We start from the raw sequence: 19,047 nt of genomic DNA on the forward strand, positions 1-19,047 counted from the left end.
GACAAGAAGTACAATCTCCACTATTACTTGATAGGGAGGGGTGCTCTGGAAGATGGGATCTAAAATGGTGGGGAAAATAATGATATAGCTGCAGAAAGCAGACGAACGGCCATAAGTGACATAAAATATGGGTGTGTTTAATTAATGCTCAGTGTATGTTTACAAATTTAAATTCAAACTTAAATGATTTCAATCCAAACTGATAGGATCATTTTCAATTTTTGTACATTGGATAACAAATTTCAAAGTTATAGTGTAACATAGATATTGCGTATAATAATAAAGATTATAATTACTAGGAGTGACACAAATTAACACATTACTATGTGTCTCAGCTGAAATATAATACAGGGATGAGAATAAATTATATTACTCTTAATTCTTTATATTTTCCCCCTTTTCTTTTCAAATAAAAGGAAGAAAACAGAATATAAATATATATACAACATGATAGTAAGACAATATACATATATATATGTTTTAGGATTACCAATTTAGATAATCCCGACAGCTCGGGTGCATGGGAATAATTAATGCCTTTCACAATACTTAATTACATCGAGAATAATAATAATAGTAAAAAACAACAACAATGATTTACTAATTTAGTATATGCATGGTCGTATTTCTATCACATACTAGACAATGAAAATATATCAATAATACATGTATTAAGATAAACAGGAATGTAAATAACAGAAGTATGAAATTACGTGGTCAAAAAACAATACTTGAACTTTGTATATATGTATACATACATACACATACATACATGAGCTCAGGCGCGTAAAAAAAGGAATACTCCTTACCCCCCCCCCCCCCACCCCCGCCCCCCACTGAGCGAAATATCGGTCAGCGCGATTTTCACATTTGTGGGGGCAAAAAAAAAAAAAAAAGTTCTCTCAACAACAGAGCTCGGGACTTCTCAGATTCATGTTCAACTTTATCTTCACTCGTAAAAGGACAACATCAATTCAAATATAAACAGTGGCGTACGCATGATTTTTTCAAGGGGGGGGGGGTTAAAATCGGGCCCAAAATTTCGCAACGACTCAGCCAGCCGCTGAATAAGGGGGGGGGGGGGTAAGAAGATACTTATTTTTTGGTTTCGAAATTTGAAAATTTGACATTTTGTTCGGTTGGGGGGGGGGGGGGGTCACCTATTTTAGGTCAGCCATTGGCATAACTTTTTTCTTTCTTTTTTTCCCTTTTTTTAATTAAAAAAAAAGAAAAGAAAAAACTCAAATTGGGGGGGGGGGGGGGTTTCCCCCCCAAATACCCAAAACATACACATAAAAAAATTCAAGGGGGGGGGGTTAACCCCAAACCCCTCCCCCCTCCCCCCCCCCCCTCCTGCGTACGTACGCGCCTGAATATATATATATATATATATATATATATATATATATATAAATACAATGAATTAAAACATACACATAAATACATACTTATACAACATTCATGTACATAAGCGAGAGAGAGAAAGGGGGGATTAAATTTCGAGTGGAGAAGCCATTAGAGACCAACATCTTTTCGAAGGCTAACTCTGTGGGCTGAGAGTACCATTTTATAAACGTTCTCTCTTTTTTATTCTTCAATGATAGGCCTAATTGATTAATATTGTTGGCACAAGTTCGAGACTTTCAATCAATTAGTAATTAGCCAAATGGTCAACACGTGAGTGCATACTTCCTCTAGTGAATAATTGGCAGTGACAATGGACTTTGTCCTCCTGTGCAAGACAGACCAATAAATGCGCGAAGAATCAATTCATGTATCATTGTACCCGAACTGATCGCCTGCTTATAAACAGTTATTGTCACGTCCATGTTCTCTCTATATAGCTAAAGGCACGACATGCAGGGTGTACTCGGCAAACCAAGAATCAACATTGAAGAGGTGGATTTAACCAGGGAATTGTTACAGACTGTTGTAGCTAGGTATTCATTTATCATTTCTGTCTTCAATTTTTAAATTTGAGGCGATTTCGATCTCCATCTACGGTAAGTGAAGGTACATGTAGTATGAATTCGATATAATTGTAGCCTAAAATCAGCCGCTTCTGCTTACGACGTCATCATCATAATCATCAAAATAAAATTAATGAACGATGTTTGATAGAGAATCCAGAATGTGCGTGGAGGATTACCTCCTCTCATTAGTTTGTTCAGTATTATATACACGTCCTTCAAAATCAAAAGGCATGTTTTTGCTAACTATATATACAGTGCGTTCCAGATTATGATTAATAAATAACACTTATTTGTAAAGCTCATATCCACCTTTTTCATTTGATGCAACTCATATGATGCATTTGTCACACATGAGTGATTAAAAACAATTCGAAGAAAGGGTACCAAAAAATCATTTGGTGAACGGTATCTGAATTTCAAAAAGAAAATCACATTTCAAGAAAGTTCATTTTTTGCCCTTTCATATGACACCTCAGTCAGGAAAAAGGAGCCAGGAATAACAAAGTTCCGTTTAAAGTATTGCTCACATTTCCGTTATTTTATAAAAACGAGTCCGTTCCAGCGTCTGCATGCCCTAACTACAAAACCGACGAAAGACTCCATGCAGACTTCACGATCAGCCATGCTTGAAGTCTTTTGTCAACTATGTTTGTTGCTACGGCAGGCAGCCAGTAAAAACGAATCCGTTTAATAAAATTATAGAAATGCAAGCAGTACGTTAAACAAAGAGAACTTTGTTATTCCTGGCTCAATTTTCCAGATCGAGGTGTCATAATGAAAGGGGAGGAAATGAACCTTTTAGAATTGTGATTTTCTTTTTGAAATTCAGATACTGCTCGCCAAATGGGTTTTTGGTACCCTCTCTTCAAATTGTTTTGAATCACTAATGCATGAAATATGCATCATATCAGTTGCATTGACTGAAAGAAGAGGTTCTAAGCTTTACAAATATGTGTCATTTATTAATTATAATTGCGATTAAGTTATAATATAACATCGATAATTCTCGGGTTCGTCTTTTCTGGGACACACTGTAAGGAACATCCATTCACTGCTATTATGTAAAAATGTTTAGAACAGGTGTCATATGCATATTCACCTGTTCTACACATTTTTACATAATAGCAGTGAAGGGATATTCCTTTGTCTACCTGAGGAACTGTATATTTTGTCCTCTTTCTTTGTTCGTCATATTCATAGTGATAATTCGCAACGAAGTACTTTACAAAGACGTATGAATTAAATTTGATTACAATGTGAAAATGGTCACTTAAAAGGTTGCTATTAAAATCTTGGTTTTATCCAATTTTGAGCACACAGAGCTCCATAATATAAGAGGTGATTAGACAGACCACGTACTCGACATCATGGAATACGGTATCGTCCTCCCAATCATTCTCATCCTCGTCTCCGTGGTCGTGACATTCCTCCTCGCCAAGGCCATCCGTATCTTCGTCCTCATCAGCAGGTTCGATGGACCACCGGCACTACCTCTTGTAGGCAATGCCCACGAATTCAAGAGCGATCAAAGGGGTAAGATTGTGATCTTCATGCTGTCTGAACGCTATTGAAAAAGGAGTATGTTTAATTTGTTTTGCCTACACATTACCGACCACATTTCAATTTTCAGTATTTCTGATCGCTGTTTATAAAGCTGATATCCCTATACTACCACTACTAATACTACTACTACTGATATTACTACGTACTACTTCTCCTGCTACTACTGCTACTACCACCACCACCACCACCACCACCACCTCCACCACTACTGGGACATTCTCTCTATGATATCCTTCTAACCTAACACCTGCAATATATACTCACATCGTGAAACACGCTTTACAATGATTTCAATATTGAGAAATGTCTCTCTTTGCATTTCTTTAAGAATCATTTTCTCTGGATTGTTCGTGGTGATTTATTAACCAGTCCATCAGTTTACATTCAGTCAATCAATCACCCAGCCTGTACTGCTGCTTCTCATCTTTTCTTCTCCAACTTGCCAGAATTCTTCGTTGACATGACAACTCTCATGGAGGAGTACAGGGCGAGGAGTGGAGGGCTTATTAGGATGTGGCTTGGACCGGTCCCATCACTCGTCCTCTACAAAGCCAAACATGTTGAGGTGAATTTTAGGTTGTTCGAAAACTGGGAGCAACTTTAGAATACCCCACCAAAAAATTGACCAGACGTTCGTAGGGTACCTAACGCTTCACTAACGAAGCTAAATTTCAAGACTGAAGTTTCTTAAGTGACACCAAACCTAATCCTAACCCGAATCCTAAACCTAACCCTAGATCACCGAAGTTTATGTACATTTAACCCTATTGATGGGGTATTCTAAAGTTAAGCCGAAAACTGCTCCCGAGACAATATATACCAGGACAGCGTTTCACGAAACAAGTTCGTCGACAACCCATTGAAATGCGCGTATTATAATTTACTCGTGTTTTAATGGAATGTCGGTGAACCTGTACTTGTGACGGTTTCGTGAAACGACGCCCGGTTTACTAACATTTCAAATTTAAACGTCTTGGGATACAACAGTCTCATTGGAAAAATCATGCCTATGTTTACAAGACAACTACCGGTATAAGAAGAATGTGTGGCCTGAGATTTCATTTAAAAATAATTATTTCCACCTCCCTGGAATAACTCACTAGCTCTGGTGGGCCAATCAAGTGGTGCACTGCATCTTAGAGTAACTAAGGCAATACCCCCCCCCCCAACATGTAAATGTTATCTCTCAAACTAGATCCCTCACTTTATTACACACAGGTGATACTGAACAACAGCCGACATATCAAGAAAGGATACCTGTATAAGTTTATAGAACCATGGCTTGGGTTAGGATTGTTAACAAGGTAAGAATTATTTGATTGTCTTTTAACCCCCCCCCCCCCCACCCCCTCTAAATTGCGTATTTCTGTACTGCTACGGTTTTTCATCTACAATGTCTAGTTTATCAGGAACCACTGAGTTTTGGAAACGCCTCCCTCTCAAAAAATGAAATGGAAGCTCTTATTACCAATCATGTGAAAGAATATGTTTTGACTAATACGTGATGATACAAATTTGGCCGGGAAACCGCCTATACTAATTGATATATTTGGTAAATTATTATATCTATCTGGACCGGATAGATATCGCGCACGTGTCGCGTAGTCCCATATACATCTTTCTGTGTACAGTGCTCGTAGCTTTAGCAAGACTGGGCCAAATTTCTTATCATTTTGATGATTCGAGAACCTTGCAGTACACACCAATACTTATATGCTAGATGATCAACCTTTTCTGATCGATTCCACAAGGTTTCTTTCACAATGAAATCGCATGACCAGAACTAGTCTTTATCTTTAAAGTAAGTATGTAAATATTTAATTAATTACTGGGAGAAAAAGTACAAGATAATCTCAAAGATGGTTTCTGATGCTTCACCCATATAGGTAGACACACTTTAGTGGGCACATAATCATTATGTAAATATTTCAATTTTATGTTGATTAAGTGATTAAACACATCAGCTGTATGAGAACCAAATATCTACGTGTTAATCTTCCTAATTACACTTGATCAAATACACTATTCAAACAAGTTCTAACATAATGATTATCACAATGCTCTCGTTGTTACTTCAGCATCATGTTTGCTAATACTGAATCATGCAGACCAAAAAATATATTAAAAGAAAGAGTGGAAATTGGCACGCATTCAATTGATCCAAAAGTATTGTCACTTTGCCCACCATTACAAAAAAAAATCGATAAAGATAATATAGTTACCAATACAAAGTTACCTAGTGTCGTGAACTAATTTAAGTTGAACGCACTTGTTAAAATCAAAGTACAAGATGAACATAGAACTGCGAGAGGAAAATTGGCACAATAAGTAAACAGAGCCTCGTTGACATATCAGAACAGTGTAACCCTTGTGACCATCCTGATAAGAACACAAGATAATAATTTTTTTTATAAATATAGTAAATATATTGGTTTAATGTGCTTGCTAGAATGAGACAAAAACGACGTGGAAGAATATGTGAATACAAAGTAGACTTACGTCCCACTTGTACCTACCCAACATATATGAAGAAGCGTTCATAATAACTGATTGTTTTTTATATCTTCGATAAACACACACCAGATCATAACATTAAATTCATAAATGAGCTAGTTCGCTCATCGAAGAAAACAATTGACAATGTTTTTTTTTTTTGGGGGGGGGAACCAATTTTTTTTTTTTTTTTTTTTTTTTTTTTTGCGAATTCTAAAGCACAACTTAAGTTCTACCACTGAGCCTTGGCGCCACCTCGAATCACCATGAAGACTATATATAACTATCATGACCAATCTTTCTGCAGCTGGGGTCAGAAATGGTTTCATCGACGGAAGATGCTCACTCCGACCTTCCATTTCTCCATCCTGCAAAGTTTCATGGATGTTTTCAACGAGCAGAGCATGATCTTGGTCAAGAAACTCGAAAAGTTTGCAGAGAAATCTGAGACGGTCAACATTTTCCCGCTCGTCGCCTATTGCGTACTGGATATCATATGCAGTGAGTAAGGAAATGTCTTTGGCACACAATAAAAGGGGTCTCGAGGTTTTGTGCACCATAGGTTCTACGAATTGTTAGGTTTGGGGTTCGATTTCCTAATGGTAAATGAATCTAAATATATGGCAGCTGAATTACATTACCTTGTTGAAGGAGACGAAACAAGCAATAACCAAACGAAAATCATTATTATGTATATCGTATTATCAAGAACAGAAAATATCAATGTTTTATATCTTAAGTGTTCTTGTAAAACTATGTCTGATCGGTTTTTATCTATTTCATTTTGTTTACTTCATTTCCATTTCCAAACATAAAATACAACAAAATATATAAACATGTTGTCAAGTTCAGGGCATGGTTAATAATCACGAACAAATGAATAAACTTACAATTAATAAAATTACAGCGTGACTTGGATCATGAATAACTAACAATTACGTAAAGTTTCCCATAATGTACCAAAATTGTATAATGCGATTTTTCCCGTCAATTCTTAAACAACTGAACAAAACAAGGCAGAGGCTGATATGGAAGCCACAGGCTTGAAAATTAAAGGCCCCTGGGCGAAACAAATATCCATGTACAAATTATATTGGACGACCAAATGAAATAAAATGAAATTGCGACTCCAAGTCGTCATAACATATAATTCTCCTGTCACATATTAATGTTCAAAGAGAAAGAGAGAATATTTGGTTTATCATAATCATACTCTATATAATTTTACCCACAGTTACCGCGATGGGACGTTCTTCCAACGCACAAGAAAATAGTGAAAATGAATATGTGAAAGCTGTTGGAAGGTAAACAAAAAATACCACCAGATGACATGCCACATCTGGTAGTTAAACCATTCGTTCTCTCGTCTCTTCCTTCGACTTATCTATGGTATTGATATCAATTTACCATTGTTTACCCTTTAATTACCTTTTTAATACCATTTATTGAAAATAATGATAAAATATAAATTAATAATCATCGTAGAAGTACATGTAGTAGTAGTAGTAGCAGCAGTATTATCAGTAGTTAATAGTAGGAATAGTAATATAAGTAATGTTCTTTGCCATGTTTACAATTATACTCGCTGTGGATAATCTTCATACATAACTTCACAGAATGAGTGAATTGGTGACGATACGAGGAAAGAATCCCTTGCTCTGGCCCGACTTCATCTTTGACAAATTAAAATCCGGTAAAGAACATAAAGAAACCCTGAAAATCCTTCATGGTGTAACCAACAAAGTAAGTTTATTTTATCACTACCATGACAATCAATATTGTTAACGTTTTAATGAATTTTCAGTAAGATTTCGTGTTGGGGTCGGAGAGAGCAAATGTGAAATATTGCTACAACTAGCTTTGTAAATGGGTGTCGAGCCGGGACAATTATTGTTCCCACAGCAATTTGCACATTTTGTGGGTTTGTGGTAATAGTCCAGGCATTTCGTGAAAAAAAAGGGGTCAACCTCCCACTAATTGCAACAGAAAGTCTGTCGACTGTTTTATACCCAGAAATATGTCCTCTATAACATATCAAAAGTCTTAAAGAATCCTGGTGGGGGAAAGTTCCGTGGCGGCCATTTTACAAAATGGCCGCCATGTATAACTACTGTTGTACATTTCTGGGGATTACTTTTTAACAGCACCTCATTTTACCATGCATAAGGTGTCATATGAAAGACAATTACATTTCCTACAAGATGATACCTCATTCAATAGGTTTCGGGATGATTTGATTACCAATTTTGAGCCAAAAGTGTGATTTTTTACCATTTTTTCCAAAAATGTGAATTGTGCCAAAATACATATTTCTCTATATTTATTTGATTATTATACTAACCGACTTGAAACTTGCTGAAAAACTGTTCAGCATCCTGGTTGATATCATATCCAAATTTCAAGTCTATTACTCTTCAAACTAAAAAGTTATAGCGCTCTAAAGTTGAAACTTTGTTATGAGCTAAAATGGCAAATTTGGTTGCTAAGGGCTATCTTCTCCTTAGCAACGGTAACATATTGGCGTGAGAAATAGAATATATCACGAGAAACTGCTATCACCAAGCAGATGACTACTTTTATAGGAAGTATGATGTCCAATGATGCATTTTTATCCTATTTTAATGATAAATATGGCTTAGTTCCCGTTGCTATGGTAATAATATGCCTAGCAACCGATATAAAACACATATTTTTGTTGTAAATCTAATGTTTCCCATATCTCTGCTTCTAAATAACATAGAGTTTTGATTTTAAGTGATAAACATACATTTTCAGGGACAAAGAATCAAATTAATTAAATTTTAATGAGCTAAACCTAGCCAAAAAGCCGAAACGGCAGCCATTTTCCAAAATGGCCGCCATAAACCTGATATTTCGCAATATCTCTGCTTCTAAATGACTTAGGGCTTTGTTTTTCAGTGCTAAATATACATTTTCTGGGCCCAGGAATCCTTTGAAGCGCTATATAAGAACGAGCTATTATTATTATTATTATTATTATTTCAATGAGCTTAACCTGACAAAAAAAGCTAAAATGGCAGCCATTTTCCCAAATGGCTGCCATAAACCTGATAATTCCCACTATTTTTGCTTCTAAAGGCTTAGAATTTTAGTGCAAAACGTACATTTTCTTGGGCTAGGAATCCAATGACACACATTTCAATAAGCTAAACCTGACCAAAAAGCATTATTCTGAGGATGTGTCAACTATATATCATGGCATGCCGCATGCCTTATGGACAACGTACATGTATAGGTCATAATTATTATAATACTGCATGTAGTTACCATAGCCTCAGACTACCATCTTCGATCCATCAATCTTCCTCAAAAAGTCTATTCATTGTCATCACTGTCACATGCAACTTGGGTTGAGTTCGTGCATTCTGACCCTCTACAGTTGCTACATGCAGCTGAGCTCTCTATGCTCTGCTTCTTGCAGGTGCACTTCAGACTGCTGCAGTCTGTCTGGCAGTTACAGCGGATCATCTTGAGGAGCTGTTCTGGAGCTGGTGGCAAGTCGGTCTGTACGCGCATGACTCCTCCATTCCGCCAACCCCAGTCATCTGGTCGTAGCTCATCAGCTGCAATGCCCTTCCACTGCCGGACCTGGTAGTAGACACGAAGGCTGTGGTGTTTCGCTGCTGCTGATGTGGGCGGTAGACTTTGGGGTTGCACATGAGAAATGCTGGAAGCGACCTTCTAGCAGAACCGCTTATGTCGCGCCACGTTGAGTGACTCTGCAGGCTTCCCATTGTACAGGCATGCCAAGGCTTTCTCTCCTGCTTCCATCTACAACATCATCGGTGGACGCTGTCGGTCTGTCAAACACAATTGCTTGTTAACGGAAGTGCGCACAGGTTTTGAATTTGTGAAGGGAAGCTCCCTTGTCAAAGCCATGCACGCGGGAAGTAGTATCACATGCATCCCAGGAGAGCGTGCATGACAAAAATGTGCTGTGATACATCGGGGCCTAACTGCTGTTTGACAGACTTCATGTTCCAGACACGCGGTTTCTTCACATTCTTCTTTGGCTCGGGTTGGAAGAACTGGTCACATGACTCGAGGTTGGTGTGGTAGATGAGCAGGATGAGTAGATCTGTGTCATCTCCGATCAGCACAGTATCAGTGGTGGCTGCAGACTCCACTGCTTTCTGCACTATGAGGAGATCAGCATCACCTGCAGCATGATGTGTCTGGCAGTTTTTTGCCCATAGTTTGGTGCTGAGCATGTTGATGAAGTGCTGCTTATTTGTCTTGTTCTTCATTGTAGCCTGCATATCTTCATCAGGCGCGTAGCCAGGGGGGGCGGTGGGGGCGGTCGCCCCCCCCCCAAAACGCCGGCCAAAAAAAAAAAGAGAGAGAAAGAGAAGAAAAAAAAAAAGAAAGAGGACGTAGGAAGAAAAAGGGAAAAGGAGTCGAGAACGGTATAATGAATCGTCAAAGCTTCCGCGCTTCGCGCGGGAAGGGGGAAACTGAGTTCAAATTAAGAAATATGAGTCGGGAAAGGTACAACGAATCGTCTTCTTTCTCTAATAATTTAATGAAACGTCAAAGCTTCGCGCGAGAGGGGGGGGGGGGAACAGAATTCAGACAAGGATTAAGAGTCGAGAAAGGTACAACGAATCATCTTCTTTCTCTAATAATTTAATGAAACGTCAAAGCTTCGCGTGAGAGAGGGGAGGGACTGAACACAGATAAGGATTAAGAGTCGAGAGAGGTACAAACGATCGAATCGTCTTCTTTTTCTAATAATTTAATGAAACGTCAAAGCTTCGCGCGAGAGAGGGGAGGGACTGAATTCAGACAAGGATTATGAGTCGAGAAAGGTACAACGAATCGTCTTCTTTCAAAGTTTCCGCGCTTCGCGCGGGAGGGGGGAAACTCCCCCTCCCTGCACCCACCCCCCTAGGGAGCGCGCTTTGCGCGTTCTTTAAGTGATTCGCACGCTTTGCGTGCTCACTACCGCCCCCCCTAAAATGAAATCCTGGCTACGCGCTTGATCTTCATCAAATGTCACCGTTGATCCAGCATTCCCTCTTGCACGTTTTTGGTGTGCTGTGCTCTTTGTTGATGTACCATCATATCCATCAAACACGACTGTTGCCTGTCCATACTTCTTTGGGATATACTCTGTGTATTGCGTGCAGATACATTTGTTTGTTGAGCCACGTGCCCATGGAATGCGCTGAACTAGTGCCCCACCATCCAACACGTATTGGACTTGGCCTGTGATTCCTGGTGCATCCTTTGTCAGAAGTGTCCAGATAGCATCTGCTAGCACTGGCTTCTGTGGTTGTCGGAGCAGCAGTGTGGAATCAAACAGATCTGGTGGGTAACTGCACAGCTCATATTTGAACACAGACTCTAGAGCCTCTGTAGCTTTTGCAACAATTGTCAGTCGCTGGAAAAGCAGCTGGGGATCGACTTGTATACTGCCTCATCATAAATCTTTACTGCCGATTTCAAAGCCAAGGTGATGGCCTGATCATTCCTCTTGAATGTGTAGTCAGCAGCAATTTGTCCATCCATGTTGGTCAGGATTGCTGTTCCAACAGTTTTTGCTGAATCCACATTGACTTTGCTGGTTGCATGTACCCCTGTCGAAATGCTGCGCAAGCCCGGATCTGAGCTGAAGGGTGTTCTCTCTTTCAGACAGCTGATAACTGCATGTGTGTCTTTTATGTCACTTCCTTGTCTAGCATTTGTCATGTCCTTGTTTTGTTTACCAGTGTAATAGTTGACACCTGTGAGCTGTTGCATAGCATTGTTGACTTCAGCACAGGCAGGCATGGAGAGCAGCCATATGAGACGCTGTTGCTCTGTCATGCCTCGCCCTCTCGTCAGGCCACCGCTGGTCTTCATACTCCTCATTAGGACCTGTTCGATGGTGAGATCTACGGACAGACCAGCCCATAGGCGATCACTTCTTCTGACAACATTGAACCCTTCTTCGAATCGTTGGTACACATCTGGATGTTCATCCTTGAGCTTGCTCATTTGCTGCACATAGAGGCGGATTGATTTGGTGTAGAGGTTGAGCCCAGAGGCTGCCAGGTAGGGCAACATTTCTGACACAGCTTCAAGGTGCAGCGCCCAGTTTCCAATACGCTCTGCTCTAATAAACTTCCGTAGTATGTCAACCATCTCCATGTACTGTAGCCAAAGTGTGGCGGTCCTAGAGGACTTCAAGGATTCGGTTTGGGCCTGGAAGAGCTTCTTGATTCTGGTTAAAACATCAGCTTGGCAGAACTCCTCTGCAAACACAGAACCTTCCATCAGATTCTTGTAGAGGGCAGCACTTTCATCAAGATCAGTGTTTCCAGTACCGTTTGTCGTAGGCTCATCATCTGGTGACACTGTTGCCTCATTGGTCTCCTCCACTTCATGTGGATCTGCAGATGGTTTAGGGAGTGGCACACCAAGTGCGTTTGACAAAATTAAGGCGTGCTGCATCAACAAGTAGATGTCCTCGTATTGATCGTGCAATAGCCTTGCTTGACATCCTGTGTACCACCGCGTTATCTGCATACATGTAGATTGCTTCCCAAGAAACTCATTTCTGTGTGAAAGCCTCCCAGGCGCAAAAGCATGTCATTCAAAACACTTCCTATGAGCTCAGTCTCGATGATCATGAGGGCTAGCCACCATAGTGGTTGGTCAATGCTCACACACAAACTTCAGTGTGGAATAGATGCAAGTGACATCGCTGGGATTCATGTTGATCATTGGGAGAAACATCACCGATGATTTCCCGGGGTGGTCACCATGATGCACAAGCTGCATCAGTCCAGACCATGCCGGTCTTGGTGAGGTGAACATAACAGATGTCTTCCACAGGAGATCAAGTTCTGCTGTTGGGTCCTTTTGCCTTCATGTTGACCACCTTCTGGTATGCCAGTGTTGTCGTACCGCTGCTCTCTTCTTTGTGGTAATGGATAGCAACTCGTCCCACCGTGGAGATATCGCTGGAGGTGACCTGCGCCCTGAGGGTAGGTCTGCTGGTCTTGGTGGCTGGGGTTATGGCAGCAATCATCCCCATGCCATGGAATGTGTTGTTACCATCAAGGGTACGGATGTTGTGGTCTACATTGTCTGCAGCATACTGGACAAACTCCGAACTGAAATCAGGTATGTCTGTTCCATGAGACATCACAGCATAATGCTGTGATGTCTCATGGAACAGACATACCTGACATCACAGCATTGTCTGCAGCATACTGGACAAACTCCGAACTGAAATCAGGTATGTCTCATGGAACAGACATACCTGATTTCAGTTCGGAGTTTGTCCAGTATGCTGCAGACAATGTAGACCACAACATCCGTACCCTTGATGGTAACAACACATTCCATGGCATGGGGATGATTGCTGCAGACACTGCAGACCTGGTGGTACACTGCATCTGCAGCATGAAGGTCATGCACATGGAGGACACGGGCTTTGACTGTTCCTGCCCAGGCATCCTTCCTTTCGTCACAGGATTCCAAGATATTTTCCTTGAATAATTATGACCTATACATGTTCGTTGTCCATCAGGCATACGGCATGCCATGGTATATAGTTGACACATCCTCAGAATAATGCTTTTTGATCAGGTTTAGCTCATTGAAATGTGTTTCAAAGGATTCCTGGGCCCAGAAAATGTATATTTAGCACTGAAAATCAAAGCCCTAAGTCATTTAGAAGCGGAGATATTGCGAAATATCAGGTTTATGGCGGCCATTTTGGAAAATGGCTGCCGTTTCGGCTTTTTGGCTAGGTTTAGCTCATCAAAATTTAATTAATTTGATTCCGTGTCCCTGGAAATGTATGTTTATCACTTAAAATCAAAACTCTATGTTATTTAGAAGCAGAGATATGGGAAATATTAGATTTACAACAAAAATATGTGTTTGATATCGGTTGCTAGGCATATTATTACCATAGCAACGGGAACTAAGCCATATTTATCATTAAAATAGGATGAAAATGCATCGTTGGACATCATACTTCCTATAAAAGTAGTCATCTGCTTGGTGATAGCAATTTCTTGTGATATATTCTATTTCTCACGCCAATATGTTACCGTTGCTAAGGAGAAGATAGCCCTTAGCAACCTAATTTGCCATTTTAGCTCATAACAAATTTTCAACTTTAGAGGGCTATAACTTTTTAGTTTGAAGAGTAATAGACTTGAAATTTGGATATGATATCAACCAGGATACTGAACAGTTTTTCAGCAAGTTTCAAGTTGGTTAGCATAATAATCAAATAAATATGGAGAAATATGTATTTTGGCGCAATTCACATTTTTGGAAAAAATGGTAAAAAATCACACTTTTGGCTTAAAATTGATAAGTAAATCATCTCAAAACCTATTGAATGAGGTATCATCTTGTAGGAAATGTAATTGTCTTTCATATGACACCTTATGCATGGTAAAATGAGGTGCTGTTAAAAAGTAATCCCCAGAAATGTACAACAGTAGTTATACATGGCGGCCATTTTGAAAAAATGGCCGCCATGGCACTTTCCCCCACCCGGATTCCTTAAGACTTTTGGTATGTTATAATGGACACCTTCAAGAGCACAAAACAGTTGAGACATTTTCTGTTGCAATTAGTGGGAGGTCATATCAAATTATGCCTGGACTATAATAACAATAACATGGTAAAATATATTTAAGTTTCACGTAATGAGCCATGATAATTGTTGTTATTGATATTGTTATGGATATTAGTATTGTTATCATTATTATTATAATTATTATCATTATTATTGATAGTAGTACTGTGGTAGTAGTAGTGGTAGTAGTAGTAGTGGTAGTAGTAGTAGCAGTAGTAGTAGTAGTACTAGGAGTATTATTATTATTATTAGTAGTAGTAGTAGTAGTAATAGTAGTGGTAGTAGTAGTAGTGGTAGTAGTAGTAGCAGTAGTAGTAGTAGTACTAGGAGTATTATTATTATTATTAGTAGTAGTAGTAGTAGTAATAGTAGTAGTAGTAGTAGTAGTAGTAGTAATAGTAGTAGTAGTAGTAATAGTAGTAGTAGTAGGAATAGTAGTATTAATAATAATGTTAATATTGTTATGTATTATTTTTCCCTTTATTATCAATAACCTTATCGTCATAAAACTATTATTATTATCATCACCAAATTATTATTTATTACCATGACTTATCATATAGATGATACAGGAAAGACTGAAGGAGTCTCCAAAAGACACTAACACGGATGATGATGATGTTGATGTTGTTGCTAGGACACGTAAGAGAATCGCATTCCTAGATCTTCTTCTTCAGATGCACCGAGAAGATGCAAGCTTCACCCTGGGTGATATCCGCGAAGAAGTAGACACGTTCATGTTTGAAGTAAGAAGGATGAAATTCATTTTGGTTCGAACTTTGTAGTTATTCCTTCTTTTTCAGGGAAGGCTGGCCTTGGTATAGACGGTAGTAATACAGATACCTTGCATGTTCAAGAAATGATAGTCACTGTAACGCGCGATGAGTCAACGGCATGCTAACGATCCGACTACGACCCAAATCTCTTCTACGACTGGGAGCCCAATGGATCGCAGTCAAGGCTTATAGCACCTTGGACTCTCCCATAAAGAACTTAGTGTAATCGTAGTCTGATCATTTCCCTGTGCGGTGGGCAGTCATCTATATTCTTCATGTCATGTCATAATCATATAGCTCATGATCAAATGGGACATGGGCAGCTCTAAAGGAATTATAATTCTGTCTATATATGTACATGGACTATTACTATTTCTAATCAGTAGCATTTCTTTACCGATTTTTACACAATGGTACAATCGTATTACCATTAAGGGTAGCTGATAATGTTATGTAGGTAGCCTGTATATGGCTTAATGGGTGCCTATAACAATTAAAACAGTTCACATTTCAAGATAACATCTCTATTTAAAACACAAAATTGATCTGATGTTGCTGGATTTTTTTTTTTACCCCCCCCCCCCCTCATTTTACAGGGTCACGACACCACGGCTGCTGCGGCAGGCTGGGCAATCCTCCTCATCGGCCATCACCCGGATGTACAGGCACGACTACATATGGAAATAGACGAGGTCTTTGGTATGTCTAATAAAACAAAGATTATTGAGGCTGGACGGATCCAGGGGGCAATGGGACATGCCCCCTCGGCAAAACTGTGCCCCCCCCCCCCGCTCCTCCCGAAAAAGGAGGACAAACCACTCGAAACAGATAGCCTAGTCAGAAATTTATCCTAGAAATAAAAGGCTTACCCCTAAAATGCGCCAATTTTTTTTTTTTTTTTTTGGTATAAAAGTAATTTTTTAAAATTTTAAATATTGTTTATCTTATTAAACTAGGCCTATTTTAAATCGGGATGACAATCTGTTTTGCATCTTGGTCCTGAATTGTTTGTTTGCTTACTTGTCAGAGAGATGTGGAGTAATACGTTAACATCAACGTTTTAAAGGCGATTTCGGCCCATGCATTACAATTGGCTAATTCCTGAAAAGTTTTACTTTAATTTTTCTTTTAATACATGTTTAACATAATCTTACTCTTTTACTTTCCATACAGGTGACTCCATGCGGCCCGTGACGTCAGATGACCTGTCTAGGCTCCAGTATCTCACATGCGTCGTCAAAGAAACACTTCGCCTCATCCCTTCGGTCCCCAGTATCTTTAGAAAACTCGATGAGGATATAATGTTAGGTAATTTCATCTATCGATAAGTTTTACAGTGTTCCGTCTATCACTTTTTTGTATTATCATTTTAATTTGCTCCCTTCTTTTTCCCCATTCTTCATGTCCGTTTCCGACGCTGATTTTTGCGGAGTTGAATCATCAGGTGGTTCGATAATCGGTGGATAAAATTCAGGAAGTAATTGGGGGACGATGGGAAAGCACCTGGACTGTTGGAGGTATTGGACCCATGTAGCCCCCGATCCCCACCACCCATCCGTACCTTAGATCTACGCAAGTTGTTTCACCCGTTCCGAACATACGGCGCCATACAATGCAAAACGTCATCTGCTGGTCAATGATACAACTTCCCAATGCCTGAAGCTCCTATCTACAGCTAGGCTTGTACAGCATTACCATGTTTACGTACCAACCTGAAAGTATTTTTGTTACGTTTTATCTGTTTCTACCTCTCTATCAAATAAATTATCAGATGGCAAGGTGGTTCCTAAAGAGACCCTGGTGGCCTTAAGCATCTACGGCCTTCACCAAGACCCGGACGAATTCCCTAATCCTGAACGGTTTGACCCGGATCGGTTCCTTCCCGTGAATGCCGAAGAAAGACATCCGTACGCCTATGTGCCGTTTTCAGCTGGGCCAAGAAACTGCATTGGTAAGACAAACCCCAGCAAGGGTTTAGTAATGTCTTCCTTTTTATTTTTCTTCTCGTTTGGGGTGGGGGGGGGGAACTGGTAATACATGGATGAAAGTTAGGGGAGTGGAGCGACCGATAACAAGGGCAAGCGAGAATGCATGCCCTTAGCAGAATAGGGAATCGATCTACTTTCTGCGTTTATGTTTTTATAATATCTTCAGATTTTAAAATGCAAGAGAAAAAAAAACAGAAGCACGCAGTTGTTTATTTTTGTTTGTATTTATTTTATAAAATCAACAATAATGGGAAAATTCATCTTCCTATCCCCTATCTTTATAGCGACGTCCCCTGCACAATTATCACAGACTGGCTCACGAAAGGGAGGGGGGAGGGTAGAACACATCGCAAAGACTTCAATAACAATGAGCCTAGGTCAATTAAAACAGTCTTGTGCGTCACCTATTGAATAGGTTTGAATTGGCTCCATAGGTTGATTTCTCGAACGCATTTGTGATCGTGTTACTAGTAAATAGACAGACAGACGGATAGATAAATACATGCAGATATAATGGTTTTACCGTGACTCCTTTGTAACAGTTTGTACCATTTGACCTCTACCTTCAACATTAACACAGGTCAGAAATTTGCCATGATGGAGGACAAAATAATCCTAGCCAGCATTCTCCGAAGATTCTCCATCAAATCGATCCAGACCATAGACGAAGCCAAACCTGCAGGGCAGCTCATCCTAAGACCCGCAGAAGGCAACATGCTTGTCAACTTAAGCCGGAGAAAATAGCCTGCCAAGGACAAGACAACAAAGCCAACCCAGCGCGTAGAAGTAGTAGTAGTAGTAGTAGTAGTAGTAGTAGTAGTAGTAGTAGTAGTACATGTAGTAGGATCAAATCATCATTATAATTAATTAATGACACATAATATTTGGAAAGCTTAGATCCTCCTCTTTCATTTGATGCAACTCATGTGATACGAATTCGTTTTCACTGGCTCCCTGCCGTAGCAACAAGCAGAATTGACAACAGACTTTACTCCGTTTCGTAGACAATCAGCCATGCATGAAGTCTTTCGTCTAAGGCTGATTGTCAACGAAACGGAGTTTAATAAGTATTTTGTTAATTCCGTTTGCTGCTACAGCAGACAGCCAGCGAAAACGAATTCGTTTGATAAAATTATGGAAATGCAAGCACTACTTTAAACAAACAGAACTTTTTTATTCCTAGCTCATTTTTCCTGACTGAGGTGTCATATGAGGGCAGAAACTCAACTTTCTAGAAATGTGATTTTCTTTTTGAAATTCAGATACCGTCCGCCAAATGACTTTTTGTTTTCCTCTCTTCAACTTCATTTTAATCACTCATGCGTGAAATATGGATTATACGAGTTGCATCAAATGAAAGAGGAGGATATAAGCTTTCCAAATATGTGTCACTTATTAATTATAATTGTGATTAAGTTAAGATAAAACATCGATAATTCTCGGTTTCGTTTTTTCTGGGACGCACTGTATAATGATTTGATCCTATTACATGTACTACTGCTACTACTATTAGTACTACTACTAATAATGATAATAATAATAATAATCCTATTACTAATATTGGTGGAAAAAAAACCTCAAAGGAATATAAAAACAACAAGACTGCGATATCTAATAGAATTCTGTAAAATCTTATAAAACTATCC

At 39.4% G+C, this 19,047-nt stretch overlaps 3 protein-coding genes across 3 annotated transcripts; 1 reads left to right on the forward strand and 2 right to left on the reverse strand.

The window, feature by feature from the left end:
- The first annotated feature begins 3,142 nt into the window (after positions 1-3,142).
- On the forward strand, positions 3,143-18,229 carry LOC581875 (cytochrome P450 4V2). Its single transcript, XM_030979775.1, has 11 exons — positions 3,143-3,506; positions 3,983-4,101; positions 4,755-4,840; positions 6,337-6,530; positions 7,264-7,333; positions 7,646-7,772; positions 15,201-15,383; positions 16,010-16,112; positions 16,587-16,721; positions 17,185-17,364; positions 17,982-18,229. The coding sequence occupies exons 1-11, from the start codon at positions 3,341-3,343 to the stop codon at positions 18,143-18,145; spliced, it is 1,527 nt and encodes a 508-aa protein (XP_030835635.1). The 5' UTR covers positions 3,143-3,340; the 3' UTR covers positions 18,146-18,229.
- Positions 9,633-11,239, reverse strand: LOC115921731. The gene is made up of 2 exons (XM_030979773.1): positions 11,034-11,239; positions 9,633-10,311 (listed from the first exon to the last, which is right to left on the reverse strand). Exon 2 carries the CDS (start codon positions 10,307-10,309, stop codon positions 9,947-9,949), a length of 363 nt encoding a protein of 120 aa, XP_030835633.1. The 5' UTR covers positions 10,310-10,311; positions 11,034-11,239; the 3' UTR covers positions 9,633-9,946.
- Positions 12,843-13,795, reverse strand: LOC115921732. The gene is made up of 2 exons (XM_030979774.1): positions 13,300-13,795; positions 12,843-13,221 (listed from the first exon to the last, which is right to left on the reverse strand). Exon 2 carries the CDS (start codon positions 13,180-13,182, stop codon positions 12,874-12,876), a length of 309 nt encoding a protein of 102 aa, XP_030835634.1. The 5' UTR covers positions 13,183-13,221; positions 13,300-13,795; the 3' UTR covers positions 12,843-12,873.
- Positions 18,230-19,047: the final 818 nt, after the last annotated feature.

Source organism: Strongylocentrotus purpuratus, unplaced genomic scaffold (assembly GCF_000002235.5).
Source record: "Strongylocentrotus purpuratus isolate Spur 01 unplaced genomic scaffold, Spur_5.0 spur5_scaffold_10, whole genome shotgun sequence".
Lineage (NCBI taxonomy): Eukaryota > Metazoa > Echinodermata > Echinoidea > Camarodonta > Strongylocentrotidae > Strongylocentrotus > Strongylocentrotus purpuratus.